This window comes from Nerophis ophidion, linkage group LG04, assembly GCF_033978795.1.
Source record: "Nerophis ophidion isolate RoL-2023_Sa linkage group LG04, RoL_Noph_v1.0, whole genome shotgun sequence".
NCBI lineage: Eukaryota > Metazoa > Chordata > Actinopteri > Syngnathiformes > Syngnathidae > Nerophis > Nerophis ophidion.
In genome coordinates, this window is record NC_084614.1 from 1,967,005 (window position 1) to 1,987,419 (window position 20,415).

Here is a 20,415-nt window from a genome sequence, read left to right on the forward strand (position 1 = left end):
CTAGTAAAAAGTAGGCGGTGAAATGATATCAATAAATATGGCGGTAAACACGTCATGGATAGCAATTAAAAATGCGTCCAATCATTTTTTTCTTCTTTCTTGGCGGGAAGCAAGGTTGGTTGCATGGACAAAGGCACTCTCTCTCTCTGGTAACCCAGCGAGGCAGGAAGTGATCACTGATAACAGCCAATCGGGTAACAGAACCAACTATCAGTGTGGTTGAGTCTCTGAGTGAGAAGAGAAATGGTGGCTCAAAGAGGAAAAGTGGCCTGACAGGTTTTGGATTCTTCAAAGCAGGGGTCACCAACCTTTTTGAAACCAAGAGCTACTTCTTGGGTGCTGATTAATGCCAAGGGCTACCAGTTTGATACACACTTACATAAATTGTATTTCTGTCCGTCATTCCGCCGTATATTTTTTTTCCTTTAACGGAAGGTTTTTTGTAGAGAATAAATGATGAAAAAAACACTTAATTGAACAGTTTAAAAGAGGAGAAAAGACAAAAAAAATGAAAATTTCATTTTGAAACATAGTTTATCTTCAATTTCGACTCTTTAAAATTCAAAATTCGACCGAAAAAAAGAAGAGAAAAACTAGCTAATTCGAATCTTTTTGAAAAAATTAAAAAAATAATTTATGGAACATCATTAGTCATTTTTCCTGATTAAGATTAATTTTAGAATTTTGATGACATGTTTTAAATAGGTTAAAATCCAATCTGCACTTTGTTAGAATATATAACAAATTGGACCAAGCAATAGTTCTAACAAAGACAAATCATTATTTCTTCTAGATTTTCCAGGACAAAAATTTTAAAAGAAATTCAAAGACTTTGAAATAAGATTTAAATTTGATTGTACAGATTTTCCAGAATATTTTTTTTGAATTTTAATCATAATAAGTTTGAATAAATATTTCACAAATATTTTACGTCGAAAAAACAGAAGCTAAAATGAAGAATTGAATCAGAATGTATTTATTATTCTTTACAATAAAATGAAATACTTGATCATTGATTTAAATTGTCAGGAAAAAAGAGGAAGAAATGTAAAAAGTAAAAAGGTATATGTGTTTAAAAATCCTAAAATCATTTTTAAGGTTGTATCTTTTCTCTAAAATTGTCTTTCCGAAAGTTATAAGAAGCAAAGAAAAAAAATAAATGAATTAATTTAAACAAGTGAAGACCAAGTCTTTCAAATATTTTCTTGGATTTTCAAATTCTATTTGAGTTTTGTCTCTCTTAGAATTAAAAATGTCGAGCAAAGAGAGACCAGCTTGCTAGTAAATAAATACAATTGAAAAAATAGAGGCAGCTCACTGGTAAGTGCTGCTATTTGAGCTATTTTTAGAACAGGCCAGCGGGCGACTCATCTGGTCCTTACGGGCGACCTGGTTGGTGACCCCTGCTTTAAAGGGACTGATGCGATCTGTTCATGATGCAAGGCAACCCCATCTTAGCTCACCCTTTAGAGCACAGCTTCCTGCCACTAAACCTGCAGAAAATAGTTGTGAAGTGAAGTGAATTATATTTATATAGCGCTTTTCTCAAGTGATTCAAAGCGCTTTACATAGTGAAACCCAATATCTAAGTTCCATTTAAAGCAGTGTGGGTGGCACTGGGAGCAGGTGGCTAAAGTGTCTTGCCCAAGGACACAACGGCAGTAACTAGGATGGCACAAGCGGGAATCGAACCTGCAACCCTCAAGTTGCTAGCATGGCAACTCTACCAACCGAACTACGCCGCCCCACACTACTTTTTTACACTTCATCAAACATTTTTCTCACATATACATGATTTCAACATTTTATCATTTGTTCAATTTGACTATTTTGTTGACCTGCTTTGATTGTTTCCATGCTTGTGTTGACATTTGCTTTCTGCCTTGACATCTGAGGGATTATAATCCCAGGAAGTTACATTTCAAAATAAAATACATTGTGATCCTGCTCCTTAGTTCCCATTAGTGTGTGACAATCATGGGTACTTGAACTTGAACTTTATCAGTCATGACAATGTGAAGAGTTATTGACTCACTTATGGAGAAGATGCAGTTTAGAGCTGTAAAAACCTTGTGGATCAGCAACAATTTCAAACATTTACCTGCAGGTTACTTCCTGCTGCCAACAGAGCTGTAAAAACCTTGTGGATCAGCAACAATTTGAAACATTTACCCGCAGGTTACTTCCTGCTGCCAACAACAACAAGAATGTATGGCATGTGAATGACACAAGTCAAGTAACAACATCCTGACTGTCATGTGAAGATGTCATGTCTTCAGACCCGCTTTTTACCAGGATGCAGGGCGGGGCGTGTGAAAGGTAATAATACTCAAGTCTAATGAGGGTCATTGTCTCGCCTTTTGCGCTCCATTAACCCTCCCAACCAGTTCTCACTGACTGTTGCCGCGGCAACAAGCACTTACCGTGACGACGTCGCGGTAGCTGCGTATTTGGTTGACGGTGCCGGCAGGTGAGGAGGTGAGAGCCCGCTCCTCCTCCTCGTCTTCCTCCTCTTCTTCGTCCTCCTCCTCCTCCTCCGTGGCCTCGTAGCCCTCGTCGGGGCAAAGGTCGCCCTCCGCCTCTTGGGGGTTGGTCATCATGTCGATGAGGCGCTCCAGTGGCGGGCTCAGCTCGCGCTCCTCGGTTTCCTTCAGTCCAAAGTCCAGGGCTTTGTAGATCATCACGCCTAGTGAGTCCAGGACCTGCCAGGGACATCTTCTGTTAGATCTTCACTTCTCTACAAAGATGGGCTGCAAGCATTAATGGCATCCTACAATAAACATTTCAGTCAAATGTACAAAGTCTCAAATGCATAAAAGAAGGTAAAACAGGTTGAATAGAAAGTAAACAGAAGGCAATAAATAGAAGTAAAATAAGGTCAATTTAATCAGGGGTGTCCAAACTACGGCGTCTTTAATCTGGACGGCGAGACGGCAGGAGTTCAACAAACAACTTGACAGGGACCGTCCAGGGGTCTAATGCTGCCATGTTGTCGCCCTCTGGTGGCCAAAGAATACAACTCTGCCATTAATTATACTTTCAAGAAACCTGAGCACAGCATTCACCTCTATGACCCAATACAAACAACCTTCCCTAGTCACGGTGCGGAAAAACACATTTCTATAACCCAAACTAAACCACCTTCCCTAGTCACGGTGCGGAAAAAACATTTGCTATGACCCAGACCAAACAACCTCCCCTAGTCACGGTGTATAAAAAAACATTTCTATAACCCAAACTAAACAACCTTCCCTAGTCACGATGCAGAAAAAAAAATTCTATGACCCAAACCAAAACACCTTCCCTAGTCACGGTGAAGAAAAAAACATTTCTTTAACCCAAACTAAACAACTTTCCCTAGTCACGGTGCAGAAAAAAACATTTACTATGACCCAAACCAAACAACCTCCCCTAGTCATGGTGAATAAAAAAAACATTTCTATAACCCAAACCAAACAACCTTCCCTAGTCACGGTGCGGAAAAACACATTTCTATAACCCAAACTAAACCACCTTCCCTAGTCACGGTGCGGAAAAAACATTTGCTATGACCCAGACCAAACAACCTCCCCTAGTCACGGTGTATAAAAAAACATTTCTATAACCCAAACTAAACAACCTTCCCTAGTCACGATGCAGAAAAAAAAATTCTATGACCCAAACCAAAAAACCTTCCCTAGTCACGGTGAAGAAAAAAACATTTCTTTAACCCAAACTAAACAACTTTCCCTAGTCACGGTGCAGAAAAAAACATTTACTATGACCCAAACCAAACAACCTCCCCTAGTCATGGTGAATAAAAAAAACATTTCTATAACCCAAACCAAACAACCTTCCCTAGTCACGGTGCGGAAAAACACATTTCTATAACCCAAACTAAACCACCTTCCCTAGTCACGGTGCGGAAAAAACATTTGCTATGACCCAGACCAAACAACCTCCCCTAGTCACGGTGTATAAAAAAACATTTCTATAACCCAAACTAAACAACCTTCCCTAGTCACGATGCAGAAAAAAAAATTCTATGACCCAAACCAAAAAACCTTCCCTAGTCACGGTGAAGAAAAAAACATTTCTTTAACCCAAACTAAACAACTTTCCTTAGTCACGGTGCAGAAAAAAACATTTACTATGACCCAAACCAAACAACCTCCCCTAGTCACGGTGAATAAAAAAACATTTCTATAACCCAAACTAAACAACCTTCCCTAGTCACGGTGCAGAAAAAAAAAATTCTATAACCCAAACCAAAAAAACCTTCCCTAGTCACGGTGCAGAAAAAACATTTGCTATGACCCAAACCAAACAACCTCCCCTAGTCATGGTGAATAAAAAAAACATTTCTATAACCCAAACCAAACAACCTTCCCTAGTCACGGTGCGGAAAAACACATTTCTATAACCCAAACTAAACCACCTTCCCTAGTAACGGTGCGGAAAAAACATTTGCTATGACCCAGACCAAACAACCTCCCCTAGTCACGGTGTATAAAAAAACATTTCTATAACCCAAACTAAACAACCTTCCCTAGTCACGATGCAGAAAAAAAAATTCTATGACCCAAACCAAAAGACCTTCCCTAGTCACGGTGAAGAAAAAAACATTTCTTTAACCCAAACTAAACAACTTTCCTTAGTCACGGTGCAGAAAAAAACATTTACTATGACCCAAACCAAACAACCTCACCTAGTCACGGTGAATAAAAAAACATTTCTATAACCCAAACTAAACAACCTTCCCTAGTCACGGTGCAGAAAAAAAAAATTCTATAACCCAAACCAAAAAAACCTTCCCTAGTCACGGTGAAAAAAAAAAAAATTCTATAACCCAAACTAAACAACTTTCCCTAGTCACGGTGCAGAAAAAACATTTGCTATGACCCAAACCAAACCAACTTCCCTAGTAACAGGTGCAGAAAAAATAATAATCAAGCAGCACAAAATATCAACAAACATGGTCGCACACAACCTGCTCACTGAACTTTTTTAATATGATAACAAAGAAAAACGTCCAATCAACAGGAACAAAACCATTGCAATGCATGATGGGAAAAATACAAAACACATCCATGTGTGGTGCTTTATAGATGCTGGATATTTATCATTGATTGAAAAACCTCTCGGATGTCCTAGCTTGTCACGGAAGTAAACGAGGTTGGAGTCAAACTTCACATAGTCTTCAAACCCTATGATAATAATGATATATCCATTATATATATATATATATATATATATATATATATATATATATATATATATATATATATATATATATATATATATATATATATATATGACATGACACTATTTCCACATTCAAATAGAAGGTCAAAGAAGGTAAATAAAAGGTAAAATAAGTTAAATAGAAGGTAAACAAAGGTAAATGAAAGGTTAAATAACTTAAAAAGAAGGTAAAGGAAGGTAAATAAAAGGCAAAGTAAGTTAACTAGAATGTGAAATAAAGTAAATAAAAGGTAAAGGAAGGTAAATAAAAAGTAAAATAAGTTCAATAGAAGGTAAATACAAGGGGGAAAAGTCATTAAAAAAAGGTGAAACAAGGTAAAAGAAGTTCAATAAAGTAAAGAAAGTTAATGGAAAGTAGAAAAGTATTAGTTTATTTCAACTATTTTCCCTAAATATGCATTGAGGCTATGAAGTGTGTGTTATCGATCAAACTAATCAATAGATGCATTGATCACTAAAATATACCTTGCAGAATGTCAATCATCACCAATAATAGGGGACTTAGGTCTGATCAATAGACGTATTGATTATTAAAATATACCTTAAAGAATGTCAATAATCACCAATAATAGGGACCTAGGTCTGATCAATAGACATATTGATTATTAAAATATACCTTGCAGAATGTCAATAATCACCAATAATAGGGACCTAGGTCTGATCAATAGATACATTGATCACTAAAATATACCTTGCAGAATGTCAATAATCACCAATAATAGGGACCTAGGTCTGATCAATAGACGTATTGATTATTAAAATATACCTTAAAGAATGTCAATAATCACCAATAATAGGGACCTAGGTCTGATCAATAGACATATTGATTATTAAAATATACCTTAAAGAATGTCAATAATCACCAATAATAGGGACCTAGGTCTGATCAATAGACATATTGATTATTAAAATATACCTTGCAGAATGTCAATAATCACCAATAATAGGGACCTAGGTCTGATCAATAGATACATTGATCACTAAAATATACCTTGCAGAATGTCAATAATCACCAATAATAGGGACCTAGGTCTGATCAATAGACGTATTGATTATTAAAATATACCTTGCAGAATGTCAATCATCACCAATAATAGGGGACCTAGGTCTGATCAATAGATGTATTGATTATTAAAATATACCTTGCAGAATGTCAATAATCACCAATAATAGGGGACTTAGGTCTGATCAATAGATGTATTGATTATTAAAATATACCTTGCAGAATGTCAATCATCACCAATAATAGGGGACTTAGGTCTGATCAATAGATGTATTGATTATTAAAATATACCTTGCAGAATGTCAATAATCACCAATAATAGGGGACTTAGGTCTGATCAATAGATACATTGATCACTAAAATATACCTTGCAGAATGTCAATAATCCCCAATAATAAAGATTTAGGTCTGCTCAATAGATGTATTGATCACTAAAATAATCCCCAACAATAGGGACTTAGGTCTGGTCCTTGGGGAACACCACATCAATGTATGTTTCTGATCCATGGATGTCCATCCTCGCCCACGACGATGTTTAAACGTGTCAAGTACTATTTTATTTTGAAAGGACAACATTGGTTTGTACCAAGATCCCACCTTATCATGCCTGTCTCACTATATAAGAAGTAGCATCAATTCCGGACTATGAGCCGCTACTTTTTCCTACGCTTTGGACCCTGCGGCTTATAAAACAGTGCAGCTAATTAATAGATTTCTCTTTGCTGATGGCCATAAAGCAAAATGGCTTCCATTAAACACATTCAAAGACACTGAAAAGGTGATGATGTTCACGCTATGGCGCCAACTATTGGACAAGTTCGAAAGCCTACAAGTGCTTTTTCCTGCTTTTTATAGCTAGGTCAAATTAAGTAAACAAAAAATAAAATAAGTTAAATAGAAGGTAAATAAAAGGTCAAATAAGTTAAATAGAAGGTAAAGGAAGGTAAACAAAAGGTAAAATAAGTTAAATAGAAGGTAACATAAAGTAAATAAAACATAAAATAAGTTAAATAGAAAGTAAAGAAAGGTAAATAAATGGTAAATTAAATAAAACAAGTTAAAAAGGTAAAGGAAGGTAAATATAACTGTAAAATAAGTTAAATAGAAGGTCAAAAAAGGTAAACAAAAGGTAAAATAAGTTACATAGAAAGTAACATCAATTACACAAAAGGTTAAATAGGTTAAATATAAGGTGAAATAAAGTTAAAAAAAAAGGTAAAATAAGGTAAATAAAAGGTAGAATAAGTTGACTAGAAGGTGAAATAAAGTGAATATAAGGTCAAATAAGTTAAATAGAAGGTAAAATAAAGTAAATGAAAGACAAAAGAAGTTAAACAGAAGGTAAAAGATGGTAAATAAAAAATAAAATAAGTTATATTGAAGGTGATATAAAGTAAATATAAGGTAAAACAAAGTAAATAAAAAGGTTAAAGAGTTAAATAGAAGGTAAAGGATGGTAAATAAAATGTAAAATAAGTTAAATAGAAGGTGAAATAAAGTAAATAGAAAGTAAATGATGGTAAATAGAATGTAAAATAAGTTAAATAGAAGGTAAATAAAAGGTCACCATGCCAGTCCATATGTGCACTTGGCACCAGGACACCCTAGGCCGCAGTTCCATGATCGACTTTGTAGTTGTGTCATCGGATTTGCGGCCTTATGTTTTGGACACTCGGGTGAAGAGAGGGGCGGAGCTTTCTACCGATCACCACCTGGTGGTGAGTTGGCTGCGATGGTGGGGGAGGATGCCGGACAGACCTGGCAGGCCCAAACGCATTGTGAGGGTCTGCTGGGAACGTCTGGCAGAGTCTCCTGTCAGAGAGAGTTTCAATTCACACCTCCGGGAGAACTTTGAACATGTCACGAGGGAGGTGCGGGACATTGAGTCCGAGTGGACCATGTTCCGAACCTCTATTGTCGAGGCGGCTGATTGGAGCTGTGGCCGCAAGGTTGTTGGTGCCTGTCGGGGCGGCAATCCTAAAACCCCTTGGTGGACACCAGCGGTGAGGGATGCCGTCAAGCTGAAGAAGGAGTCCTATCGGGTTCTTTTGGCTCATAGGACTCTGGAGGCAGTGGACGGGTACCGACGGGCCAAGTGGTGTGCAGCTTTAGCGGTCGCGGAGGCAAAAACTCGGACATGGGAAGAGTTCGGGGAAGCCATGGAAAACGACTTCCGGACGGCTTCGAAGCGATTCTGGACCACCATACGGCGCCTCAGGAAGGGGAAGCAGTGCACTATCAACACCGTGTATGGTGCGGATGGTGTTCTGCTGACTTCGACTGCGGATGTTGTGGATCGGTGGAGGGAATACTTCGAAGACCTCCTCAATCCCACCAACACGTCTTTCTTTGAGGAAGCGGTGCCTGGGGAATCTGTAGTGGACTCTCCTATTTCTGGGGCTGAGGTCGCTGAGGTAGTTAAAAAGCTCCTCGGCGGCAAGGCCCCGGGGGTGGATGAGATCCGCCCGGAGTTCCTTAAGGCTCTGGATGCTGTGGGGCTGTCTTGGTTGACAAGACTCTGCAGCATTGCGTGGACATCGGGGGCGGTACCTCTGGATTGGCAGACCGGGGTGGTGGTCCCTCTCTTTAAGAAGGGGGACCGGAGGGTGTGTTCCAACTATCGTGGGATCACACTCCTCAGCCTTCCCGGTAAGGTTTATTCAGGTGTACTGGAGAGGAGGCTTCGCCGGATAGTCGAACCTCGGATTCAGGAGGAACAGTGTGGTTTTCGTCCTGGTCGTGGAACTGTGGACCAGCTCTATACTCTCGGCAGGGTTCTTGAGGGTGCATGGGAGTTTGCCCAACCAGTCTACATGTGCTTTGTGGACTTGGAGAAGGCATTCGACCGTGTCCCTCGGGAAGTCCTGTGGGGAGTGCTCAGAGAGTATGGGGTATCGGAATGTCTTATTGTGGCAGTCCGCTCCCTGTATGATCAGTGTCAGAACTTGGTCCGCATTGCTGGCAGTAAGTCGGACACGTTTCCAGTGAGGGTTGGACTCCGCCAAGGCTGTCCTTTGTCACCGATTCTGTTCATAACTTTTATGGACAGAATTTCTAGGCGCAGCCAAGGCGTTGAGGGGTTCCGGTTTGGTGGCCACGGGATTAGGTCTCTGCTTTTTGCAGATGATGTGGTCCTGATGGCTTCATCTGGCCGGGATCTTCAGCTCTCACTGGATCGGTTCGCAGCAGAGTGTGAAGCGACCGGAATGAGAATCAGCACCTCCAAGTCCGAGTCCATGGTTCTCGCCCGGAAAAGGGTGGAGTGCCATCTCCGGGTTGGGGAGGAGACCCTGCCCCAAGTGGAGGAGTTCAAGTACCTAGGAGTCTTGTTCACGAGTGGGGGAAGAGTGGATCGTGAGATCGACAGGCGGATCGGTGCGGCGTCTTCAGTAATGCGGACGTTGTACCGGTCCGTTGTGGTGAAGAAGGAGCTGAGCCGGAAGGCAAAGCGCTCAATTTACCGGTCGATCTACGTTCCCATCCTGACCTATGGTCATGAGCTTTGGGTCATGACCGAAAGGATAAGATCACGGGTACAAGCGGCCGAAATGAGTTTCCTCCGCCGGGTGGCGGGGCTCTCCCTTAGAGATAGGGTGAGAAGCTCTGCCATCCGGGAGGAGCTCAACGTAAAGCCGCTGCTCCTCCACATCGAGAGGAGCCAGATGAAGTGGTTCGGGCATCTGGTCAGGATGCCACCCGAACGCCTCCCTAGGGATGTGTTTAGGACACGTCCAGCTGGTAGGCGGCCACGGGGAAGACCCAGGACACGTTGGAAAGACTATGTCTCCGGGCTGGCCTGGGAACGCCTCGGGATCCCCCGGGAAGAGCTAGACGAAGTGGCTGGAGATAGGGAAGTCTGGGCTTCCCTGCTTAGGCTGCTGCCCCCGCGACCCGACCTCGGATAAGCGGAAGATGATGGATGGATGGATGGCATGCCAGTCAACACCGTCATCCACACCACCCTCACCCACTTGGAGGACCAGGACACTTATGCCAGGCTATTATTCATCGACCACCACCAATTGATGAAGGTTGACCCCGACTTAAAGAAGGTGAAGAACTTACTGGGGTGTTACCATTTAGTGCTCAATAGTACAGAACATGTACTGTACTGTACAGTCTACTAATACAAATGTCAATCAATCAATCCAAACAGCTCTGCTATTAACACGGTCCTCCCACACAAACTCACTGTTGGTCTGACACCGGTTCTCTGTGACCGGGTGCTGAACTTCTCACAAACCTGCCCTAGTCAGTCAGAGTCCACAAAGGTTGTAAGCACAGGGACCCCCCAAGGCTGCGTGCTGAGCCCCCTGTTGTACACCCTCTTCACACACCACTGTGTGGCCTCCCAGAACAACACCAGTACCATCTAGTCTGCAGATGATACTACCGTCGTCACTCTGATCACCCACCAGTCTGCAGATACTACCGTCGTCAGACTGATCACCCACCAGTCTGCAGATGATACTACCGTCGTCAGACTGATCACCCACCAGTCTGCAGATGATACTACCGTCGTCAGACTGATCACCCACCAGTCTGCAGATGATACTACCGTCGTCAGACTGATCACCCACCAGTCTGCAGATACTACCGTCGTCAGACTGATCACCCACCAGTCTGCAGATGATACTACCGTCGTCAGACTGATCACCCACCAGTCTGCAGATGATACTACCGTCGTCAGACTGATCACCCACCAGTCTGCAGATGATACTACCGTCGTCAGATTGATCACCCACCAGTCTGCAGATGATACTACCGTCGTCAGACTGATCACCCACCAGTCTGCAGATGATACTACCGTCATCGGACTGATCACCCACCAGTCTGCAGATGATACTACCGTCGTCAGATTGATCACCCACCAGTCTGCAGATGATACTACGGTCATCGGACTGATCACCCACCAGTCTGCAGATGATACTACCGTCGTCAGATTGATCACCCACCAGTCTGCAGATGATACTACGGTCATCGGACTGATCACCCACCAGTCTGCAGATGATACTACCGTCGTCAGATTGATCACCCACCAGTCTGCAGATGATACTACGGTCATCGGACTGATCACCCACCAGTCTGCAGATGATACTACCGTCGTCAGACTGATCACCCACCAGTCTGCAGATGATACTACCGTCGTCTGACTGATCACCCACCAGTCTGCAGATGATACTACCGTCGTCTGACTGATCACCCACCAGTCTGCAGATGATACTACAGTCGTCGGACTGATCACCCACCAGTCTGCAGATGATACTACGGTCGTCAGACTGATCACCCACCAGTCTGCAGATTATACTACCGTCGTCAGACTGATCACCCACCAGTCTGCAGATGATACTACCGTCGTCTGACTGATCACCCACCAGTCTGCAAATGATACTACCGTCGTCGGACTGATCACCCACCAGTCTGCAGATGATACTACCATCGTCAGACTGATCACCCACCAGTCTGCAGATGATACTACGGTCGTCAGACTGATCACCCACCAGTCTGCAGATGATACTACCGTCGTCAGACTGATCACCCACCAGTCTGCAGATGATACTACGGTCGTCAGACTGATCACCCACCAGTCTGAAGATTATACTACCGTCGTCAGACTGATCACCCACCAGTCTGCAGATGATACTACCGTCGTCTGACTGATCACCCACCAGTCTGCAGATGATACTACCGTCGTCTGACTGATCACCCACCAGTCTGCAGATGATACTACAGTCGTCGGACTGATCACCCACCAGTCTGCAGATGATACTACGGTCGTCAGACTGATCACCCACCAGTCTGCAGATGATACTACCGTCGTCAGACTGATCACCCACCAGTCTGCAGATTATACTACCGTCGTCAGACTGATCACCCACCAGTCTGCAGATGATACTACCGTCGTCTGACTGATCACCCACCAGTCTGCAGATGATACTACCGTCGTCGGACTGATCACCCACCAGTCTGCAGATGATACTACCATCGTCAGACTGATCACCCACCAGTCTGCAGATGATACTACGGTCGTCAGACTGATCACCCACCAGTCTGCAGATGATACTTCCGTCGTCAGACTGATCACCCACCAGTCTGCAGATGATACTACGGTCGTCAGACTGATCACCCACCAGTCTGAAGATTATACTACCGTCGTCAGACTGATCACCCACCAGTCTGCAGATGATACTACCGTCGTCAGACTGATCACCCACCAGTCTGCAGATGATACTACCGTCGTCTGACTGATCACCCACCAGTCTGCAGATGATACTACAGTCGTCGGACTGATCACCCACCAGTCTGCAGATGATACTACCGTCGTCAGACTGATCACCCACCAGTCTGCAGATGATACTACCGTCGTCTGACTGATCACCCACCAGTCTGCAGATGATACTACAGTCGTCGGACTGATCACCCACCAGTCTGCAGATGATACTACCGTCGTCGGACTGATCACCCACCAGTCTGCAGATGATACTACGGTCGTCAGACTGATCACCCACCAGTCTGCAGATGATACTACCGTCGTCGGACTGATCACCCACTGGGGCAGCCGAGGCAGCGTACAGAAGGGAGGTAGCGGAAGTGCTGGCCAGGTGTCAGGATAATAATCTCTCCTTGAACACAGACAAGACCAAGGAGATGAGGAGTGCACAGTACACACTTCTGTACATGGGGGAGTCACTGAGGTGGACAGGGTGAAAACCTTTCAAGTCCTCGGGACCTCACCTGGGCTCACAACACCCAACAGACAATAAAGAACGCCCAGCAGCGACTGTACTTCCTAAGAAGGATGAAAACCATTTGGCATGCCACTGAAAATTCTCAGCAATTTCCATAGAAGTAGAGTTTAGAGTGGCCTTACCAGCTAGATCACGGTGTGGTAGGGAAAGTGTGCTGCTCAGGACAGGGAGGGTGATTCAAACTGCTCAGTACATATCAGGATCAGCCGTCCCCTCACCACAGGACATGTAGTCTACCAGGACCACACCATCTTCAAGGACAGTACATGGTCTCTTCAGCCTGCTACCATCAGGCAGACCATAGAGGATCCAGAAAGCCAGGACTACCAGACTGACGAACAGTTTCTACCCACAGGCCATCAGGCTTGTGAATGCTAACTTGTGCATGCTAGCTCCCCCAGCTACTCTCCACTCCCTGTTTTACTATTATCTATGACTGTCAATCACAATGTCACCTCCACATTGATACTGTTGACTGTCAATCACAATGTCACCTCCATATTGATACTGTTGACTGTCAATCACAATGTCACCTCCACATTGATACTGTTGACTGTCAATCACAATGTCACCTCCATATTGATACTGTTGACTGTCAATCACAATGTCACCTCCATATTGATACTGTTGACTGTCAATCACAATGTCACCTCCATATTGATACTGTTGACTGTCAATCACAATGTCACCTCCACATTGATACTGTTGACTGTCAATCACAATGTCACCTCCATATTGATACTGTTGACTGTCAATCACAATGTCACCTCCATATTGATACTGTTGACTGTCAATCACAATGTCACCTCCACATTGATACTGTTGACTGTCAATCACAATGTCACCTCCATATTGATACTGTTGACTGTCAATCACAATGTCACCTCCACATTGATACTGTTGACTGTCAATCACAATGTCACCTCCATATTGATACTGTTGACTGTCAATCACAATGTCACCTCCATATTGATACTGTTGACTGTCAATCACAATGTCACCTCCATATTGATACTGTTGACTGTCAATCACAATGTCACCTCCATATTGATACTGTTGACTGTCAATCACAATGTCACCTCCACATTGATACTGTTGACTGTCAATGACAATGTCACCTCCATATTGATACTGTTGACTGTCAATCACAATGTCACCTCCATATTGATACTGTTGACTGTCAATGACAATGTCACCTCCATATTGATACTGTTGACTGTCAATGACAATGTCACCTCCATATTGATACTGTTGACTGTCAATCACAATGTCACCTCCATATTGATACTGTTGACTGTCAATCACAATGTCACCTCCATATTGATACTGTTGACTGTCAATTACAATGTCACCTCTATATTGATACTGTTGACTGTCAATCACAATGTCACCTCCGTATTGATACTGTTGACTGTCAATCACAATGTCACCTCCATATTGATACTGTTGACTGTCAATCACAATGTCACCTCCATATTGATACTGTTGACTGTCAATCACAATGTCACCTCCATATTGATACTGTTGACTGTCAATCACAATGTCACCTCCATATTGATACTGTTGACTGTCAATGACAATGTCACCTCCATATTGATACTGTTGACTGTCAATGACAATGTCACCTCCACATTGATACTGTTGACTGTCAATCACAATGTCACCTCCATATTGATACTGTTGACTGTCAATCACAATGTCACCTCTATATTGATACTGTTGACTGTCAATCACAATGTCACCTCCGTATTGATACTGTTGACTGTCAATCACAATGTCACCTCCGTATTGATACTGTTGACTGTCAATCACAATATCACCTCCATATTGATACTGTTGACTGTCAATCACAATGTCACCTCCATATTGATACTGTTGACTGTCAATCACAATGTCACCTCTATATTGATACTGTTGACTGTCAATCACAATGTCACCTCCATATTGATACTGTTGACTGTCAATCACAATGTCACCTCTATATTGATACTGTTGACTGTCAATCACAATGTCACCTCCATATTGATACTGTTTACTGTCAATCACAATGTCACCTCCATATTGATACTGTTGACTGTCAATCACAATGTCACCTCCATATTGATACTGTTGACTGTCAATCACAATGTCACCTCCATATTGATACTGTTGACTGTCAATCACAATGTCACCTCCATATTGATACTGTTGACTGTCAATCACAATGTCACCTCCATATTGATACTGTTGACTGTCAATCACAATGTCACCTCCATATTGATACTGTTGACTGTCAATCACAATGTCACCTCTATATTGATACTGTTGACTGTCAATCACAATGTCACCTCCATATTGATACTGTTGACTGTCAATCACAATGTCACCTCCATATTGATACTGTTGACTGTCAATCACAATGTCACCTCCATATTGATACTGTTGACTGTCAATCACAATGTCACCTCTATATTGATATTGTTGACTGTCAATCACAATGTCACCTCCATATTGATACTGTTGACTGTCAATCACAATGTCACCTCCATATTGATACTGTTGACTGTCAATCACAATGTCACCTCCATATTGATACTGTTGACTGTCAATCACAATGTCACCTCCATATTGATACTGTTGACTGTCAATCACAATGTCACCTCCATATTGATACTGTTGACTGTCAATGACAATGTCACCTCCATATTGATACTGTTGACTGTCAATGACAATGTCACCTCCATATTGATACTGTTGACTGTCAATGACAATGTCACCTCCATATTGATACTGTTGACTGTCAATCACAATGTCACCTCCACATTGATACTGTTGACTGTCAATGACAATGTGCAATAATGTAATGTTACTCATTGTGTCTTGTATATAACATTTGTATTTGTATTTTAGCTAAGTACGTGTGACTTGTTGAAGGGTGGACTAGCAAAGTCAGATTTTCATTGTACGGCAAACTGTCTATTTAACTGTGATTATGACAATGAACTATCTTCAATCTTGAATACTTAGTCTTGCACAAGACTAAGTCTGTCACACAGACTTAGTCTGTGTGACAGACTAAGTCTGTTAAAATTATGGTAAATGACCCCAAAAGGGAATAAGCAGTAGAAAATGGATGGAGGGTTGTACTTGTATAGCGCTTTTCTACTCCTTTTTAAGGAGCCCAAAGCGCTTTGAAAGTATTTTCTTCTACAAGACCAAGTCTGACTCACAGACATACTTAATCTTGTACAAGACTACGTCCGTCACACAGACATACATAGTCTTGTAGAAGACTATGTATGTCTGTGTGACAGACGTAGTCTTGTACAAGACTACGTATGGCTGTGGGACAGACGTAGTCTTGTAGAAGATTAAGTATGTCTGTGAGTCAGACTAAGTCTTGTAAAAGAAACTACTTTACATAGTACTAAGTACTAAGTATGTCACACAGACATACGTAGTGTTGTACAAGACTAAGTCTGTCCCACAGACATACTTAGTCTCATACAAGACTAAGTATGTCTGTGGGACAGACTTAGTCTTGTAGAAAACTAAGTCTGTCACACACTTGTAGAAGACTAAGTCTGTCACACAGACAGACGTAGTCTTGTATAAGACTAATAAGTATGTCACACGGACGGACATAGACTGGTAGAAGACCAAGTCTGTCCCACAGACATACTTAAGTATGTGTGTGGGACAGACTTGGTCTTGTACCAGACTAAGTCTGTCCCACAGACAGATGTAACAATGTATCCATGACAGCAAAGTTATTGAGTTAATGTTCATTTAGCGTTTGATTGATTGACAGGCAGTCTGACAATTATATACATGTTTTACCAAATGGAAGTTGTTTTAATGCCATTCAAGGCCGCTGTTTTCGCCAAATGCATTTAATGACTTTTACTGCATTTTAATAACACCATGGGGACTAGAAGTACTAGAAGTGTGCTACATTGTTGTGACATTCACTCCAGCCTTCTCTGGGAAAACCTGGGCTGCCTGAAAAGCAAACCAGTTAGGTCTCATATTTGTTTTGTTCCAGGACTGCACTCACGTAGACTCGCAACAACTCCTTTTCTACTCCTCTAGTACAAGTCTTCTTTGTCATCTCACACTGGGCCTCAGTCGTGTCAGGCCGGACTAGGTTAGTGGACTTGCTGGACTAGGTTAGTGGACTTGCTGGACTAGGTTAGTGGACTTGCTGGACTAGGTTAGTGGACTTGCTGGACTAGGTTAGTGGACTTGTCACGTCCACCAGACAAAGCTGAGACAAAGTCAGGTGTCAGACTGAGACCACACTATGACCTATTTCCCACACACATGAAAGTGATATCTCTTGTCTTCTACATTTCTTATTTCACCTTCTTTTACCTTTTATTCATCTACTTTGACCGTCTCTTACCTGCTTTTACCTTCTACATTTCTCAGATCACCTACTAGCCACCTTTTTTTAGCAGTCTTTAACTTCTTACTTCAGTTGTGATGTGTTGTTGCTGCTAAAGTCCTTTTGCCTAAGACTACAAACCTAGAGGACTATCTTCACGTCTTTGGGCACTAGAAGAGCAGGGAGCAAGCAGGCCAACGTGGGACCACTAAAACTTGTTTGACGCTTCTGACACATTTTCCGAAAGTGACTGAGCAGAACGGTCGGTTCCACACCCAGGCCAGGTGAACACCCAGGCCAGGTGAATGACACAAGACTCATGCCACAACATAGACCTGACAGAAGGACTGAGTCAAGCGCTAACAAGACTGAGTCAAGCGCTAACGTAGACCTGACAGAAGGACTGAGTCAAGCGCTAACATAGACCTGACAGGATGACCGAGTCAAGAGCTAGCATAGACCTGACAGAATGACTGAGTCAAGCGCTAACATAGACCTGACAGAATGACTGAGTCAAGAGCTAGCATAGACCTGACAGAATGACTGAGTCAAGAGCTAGCATAGACCTGACAGAATGACCGAGTCAAGAGCTAACATAGACCTGACAGAATGACTGAGTCAAGCGCTAACATAGACCTGACAGAATGACTGAGTCAAGAGCTAACATAGACCTGACAGAATGACTGAGTCAAGCGCTAACACAGACCTGACAGAATGACCGAGTCAAGCGCTAACATAGACCTGACAGAATGACCGAGTCAAGCGCTAACATAGACCTGACAGAATGACCGAGTCAAGCGCTAACATAGACCTGACAGAATGACTGAGTCAAGCGCTAACATAGACCTGACAGAATGACCGAGTCAAGCGCTAACACAGACCTGACAGAATGACCGAGTCAAGAGCTAACATAGACCTGACAGAATGACCGAGTCAAGCGCTAACATAGACCTGACAGAATGACTGAGTCAAGCGCTAACATAGACCTGACAGAATGACTGAGTCAAGCGCTAACATAGACCTGACAGAATGACCGAGTCAAGCGCTAACATAGACCTGACAGAATGACCGAGTCAAGCGCTAACATAGACCTGACAGAATGACCGAGTCAAGCGCTAACATAGACCTGACAGAATGACTGAGTCAAGCGCTAACATAGACCTGACAGAATGACCGAGTCAAGCGCTAACATAGACCTGACAGAAGGACTGAGTCAAGCGCTAACATAGACCTGACAGAATGACCGAGTCAAGCGCTAACATAGACCTGACAGAATGACTGAGTCAAGAGCTAGCATAGACCTGACAGAATGACTGAGTCAAGAGCTAGCATAGACCTGACAGAATGACCGAGTCAAGAGCTAACATAGACCTGACAGAATGACTGAGTCAAGCGCTAACATAGACCTGACAGAATGACTGAGTCAAGAGCTAACATAGACCTGACAGAATGACTGAGTCAAGCGCTAACATAGACCTGACAGAATGACTGAGTCAAGCGCTAACACAGACCTGACAGAATGACTGAGTCAAGCGCTAACATAGACCTGACAGAATGACTGAGTCAAGCGCTAACACAGACCTGACAGAATGACTGAGTCAAGAGCTAGCATAGACCTGACAGAATGACTGAGTCAAGAGCTAGCATAGACCTGACAGAATGACCGAGTCAAGAGCTAACATAGACCTGACAGAATGACTGAGTCAAGAGCTAGCATAGACCTGACAGAATGACTGAGTCAAGAGCTAGCATAGACCTGACAGAATGACCGAGTCAAGAGCTAACATAGACCTGACAGAATGACTGAGTCAAGCGCTAACATAGACCTGACAGAATGACTGAGTCAAGAGCTAACATAGACCTGACAGAATGACTGAGTCAAGCGCTAACACAGACCTGACAGAATGACTGAGTCAAGCGCTAACACAGACCTGACAGAATGACTGAGTCAAGCGCTAACACAGACCTGACAGAATGACTGAGTCAAGCGCTAACATAGAACTGACAGAATGACTGAGTCAAGCGCTAACATAGACCTAACAGAATGACTGAGTCAAGCGCTAACATAGACCTGACAGAATGACTGAGTCAAGCGCTAACAGAATGACTGAGTCAAGCGCTATCATAGACCTGACAGAATGACTGAGTCAAGCGCTAACACAGACCTGACAGAATGACTGAGTCAAGCGCTAACAGAATGACTGAGTCAAGCGCTAACAGAATGACTGAGTCAAGCGCTAACATAGACCTGACAGAATGACTGAGTCAAGAGCTAACATAGACCTGACAGAATGACTGAGTCAAGCGCTAACACAGACCTGACAGAATGACTGAGTCAAGCGCTAACATAGACCTGACAGAATGACTGAGTCAAGCGCTAACACACACCTGACAGAATGACTGAGTCAAGCGCTAACATAGACCTGACAGAATGACTGAGTCAAGAGCTAGCATAGACCTGACAGAATGACTGAGTCAAGAGCTAGCATAGACCTGACAGAATGACCGAGTCAAGAGCTAACATAGACCTGACAGAATGACTGAGTCAAGAGCTAACATAGACCTGACAGAATGACTGAGTCAAGCGCTAACACAGACCTGACAGAATGACTGAGTCAAGCGCTAACATAGACCTGACAGAATGACTGAGTCAAGCGCTAACACAGACCTGACAGAATGACTGAGTCAAGCGCTAACACAGACCTGACAGAATGACTGAGTCAAGAGCTAACATAGACCTGACAGAATGACTGAGTCAAGCGCTAACAGAATGACTGAGTCAAGAGCTAACATAGACCTGACAGAATGACTGAGTCAAGCGCTAACATAGACCTGACAGAATGACTGAGTCAAGCGCTAACAGAATGACTGAGTCAAGCGCTAACATAGACCTGACAGAATGACTGAGTCAAGCGCTAACAGAATGACTGAGTCAAGCGCTAACATAGACCTGACAGAATGACTGAGTCAAGCGCTAACATAGACCTGACAGAATGACTGAGTCAAGCGCTAACATAGACCTGACAGAATGACTGAGTCAAGCGCTAACAGAA

The 20,415-nt window shown here is 42.8% G+C and overlaps 1 protein-coding gene across 5 annotated transcripts in view; it reads right to left on the bottom strand.

The window, feature by feature from the left end:
* Positions 1-20,415, bottom strand: part of LOC133550699 (protein spire homolog 1-like) — a 73,103-nt gene that overhangs the window by 34,197 nt on the left and 18,491 nt on the right. For all 5 annotated transcript variants that reach the window (XM_061896691.1, XM_061896690.1, XM_061896689.1 and 2 more), the window contains exon 3: positions 2,424-2,702. In XM_061896691.1, the coding sequence (XP_061752675.1) occupies positions 2,424-2,702 (279 nt within the window). The remainder of the gene's footprint in view (positions 1-2,423; positions 2,703-20,415) is intronic.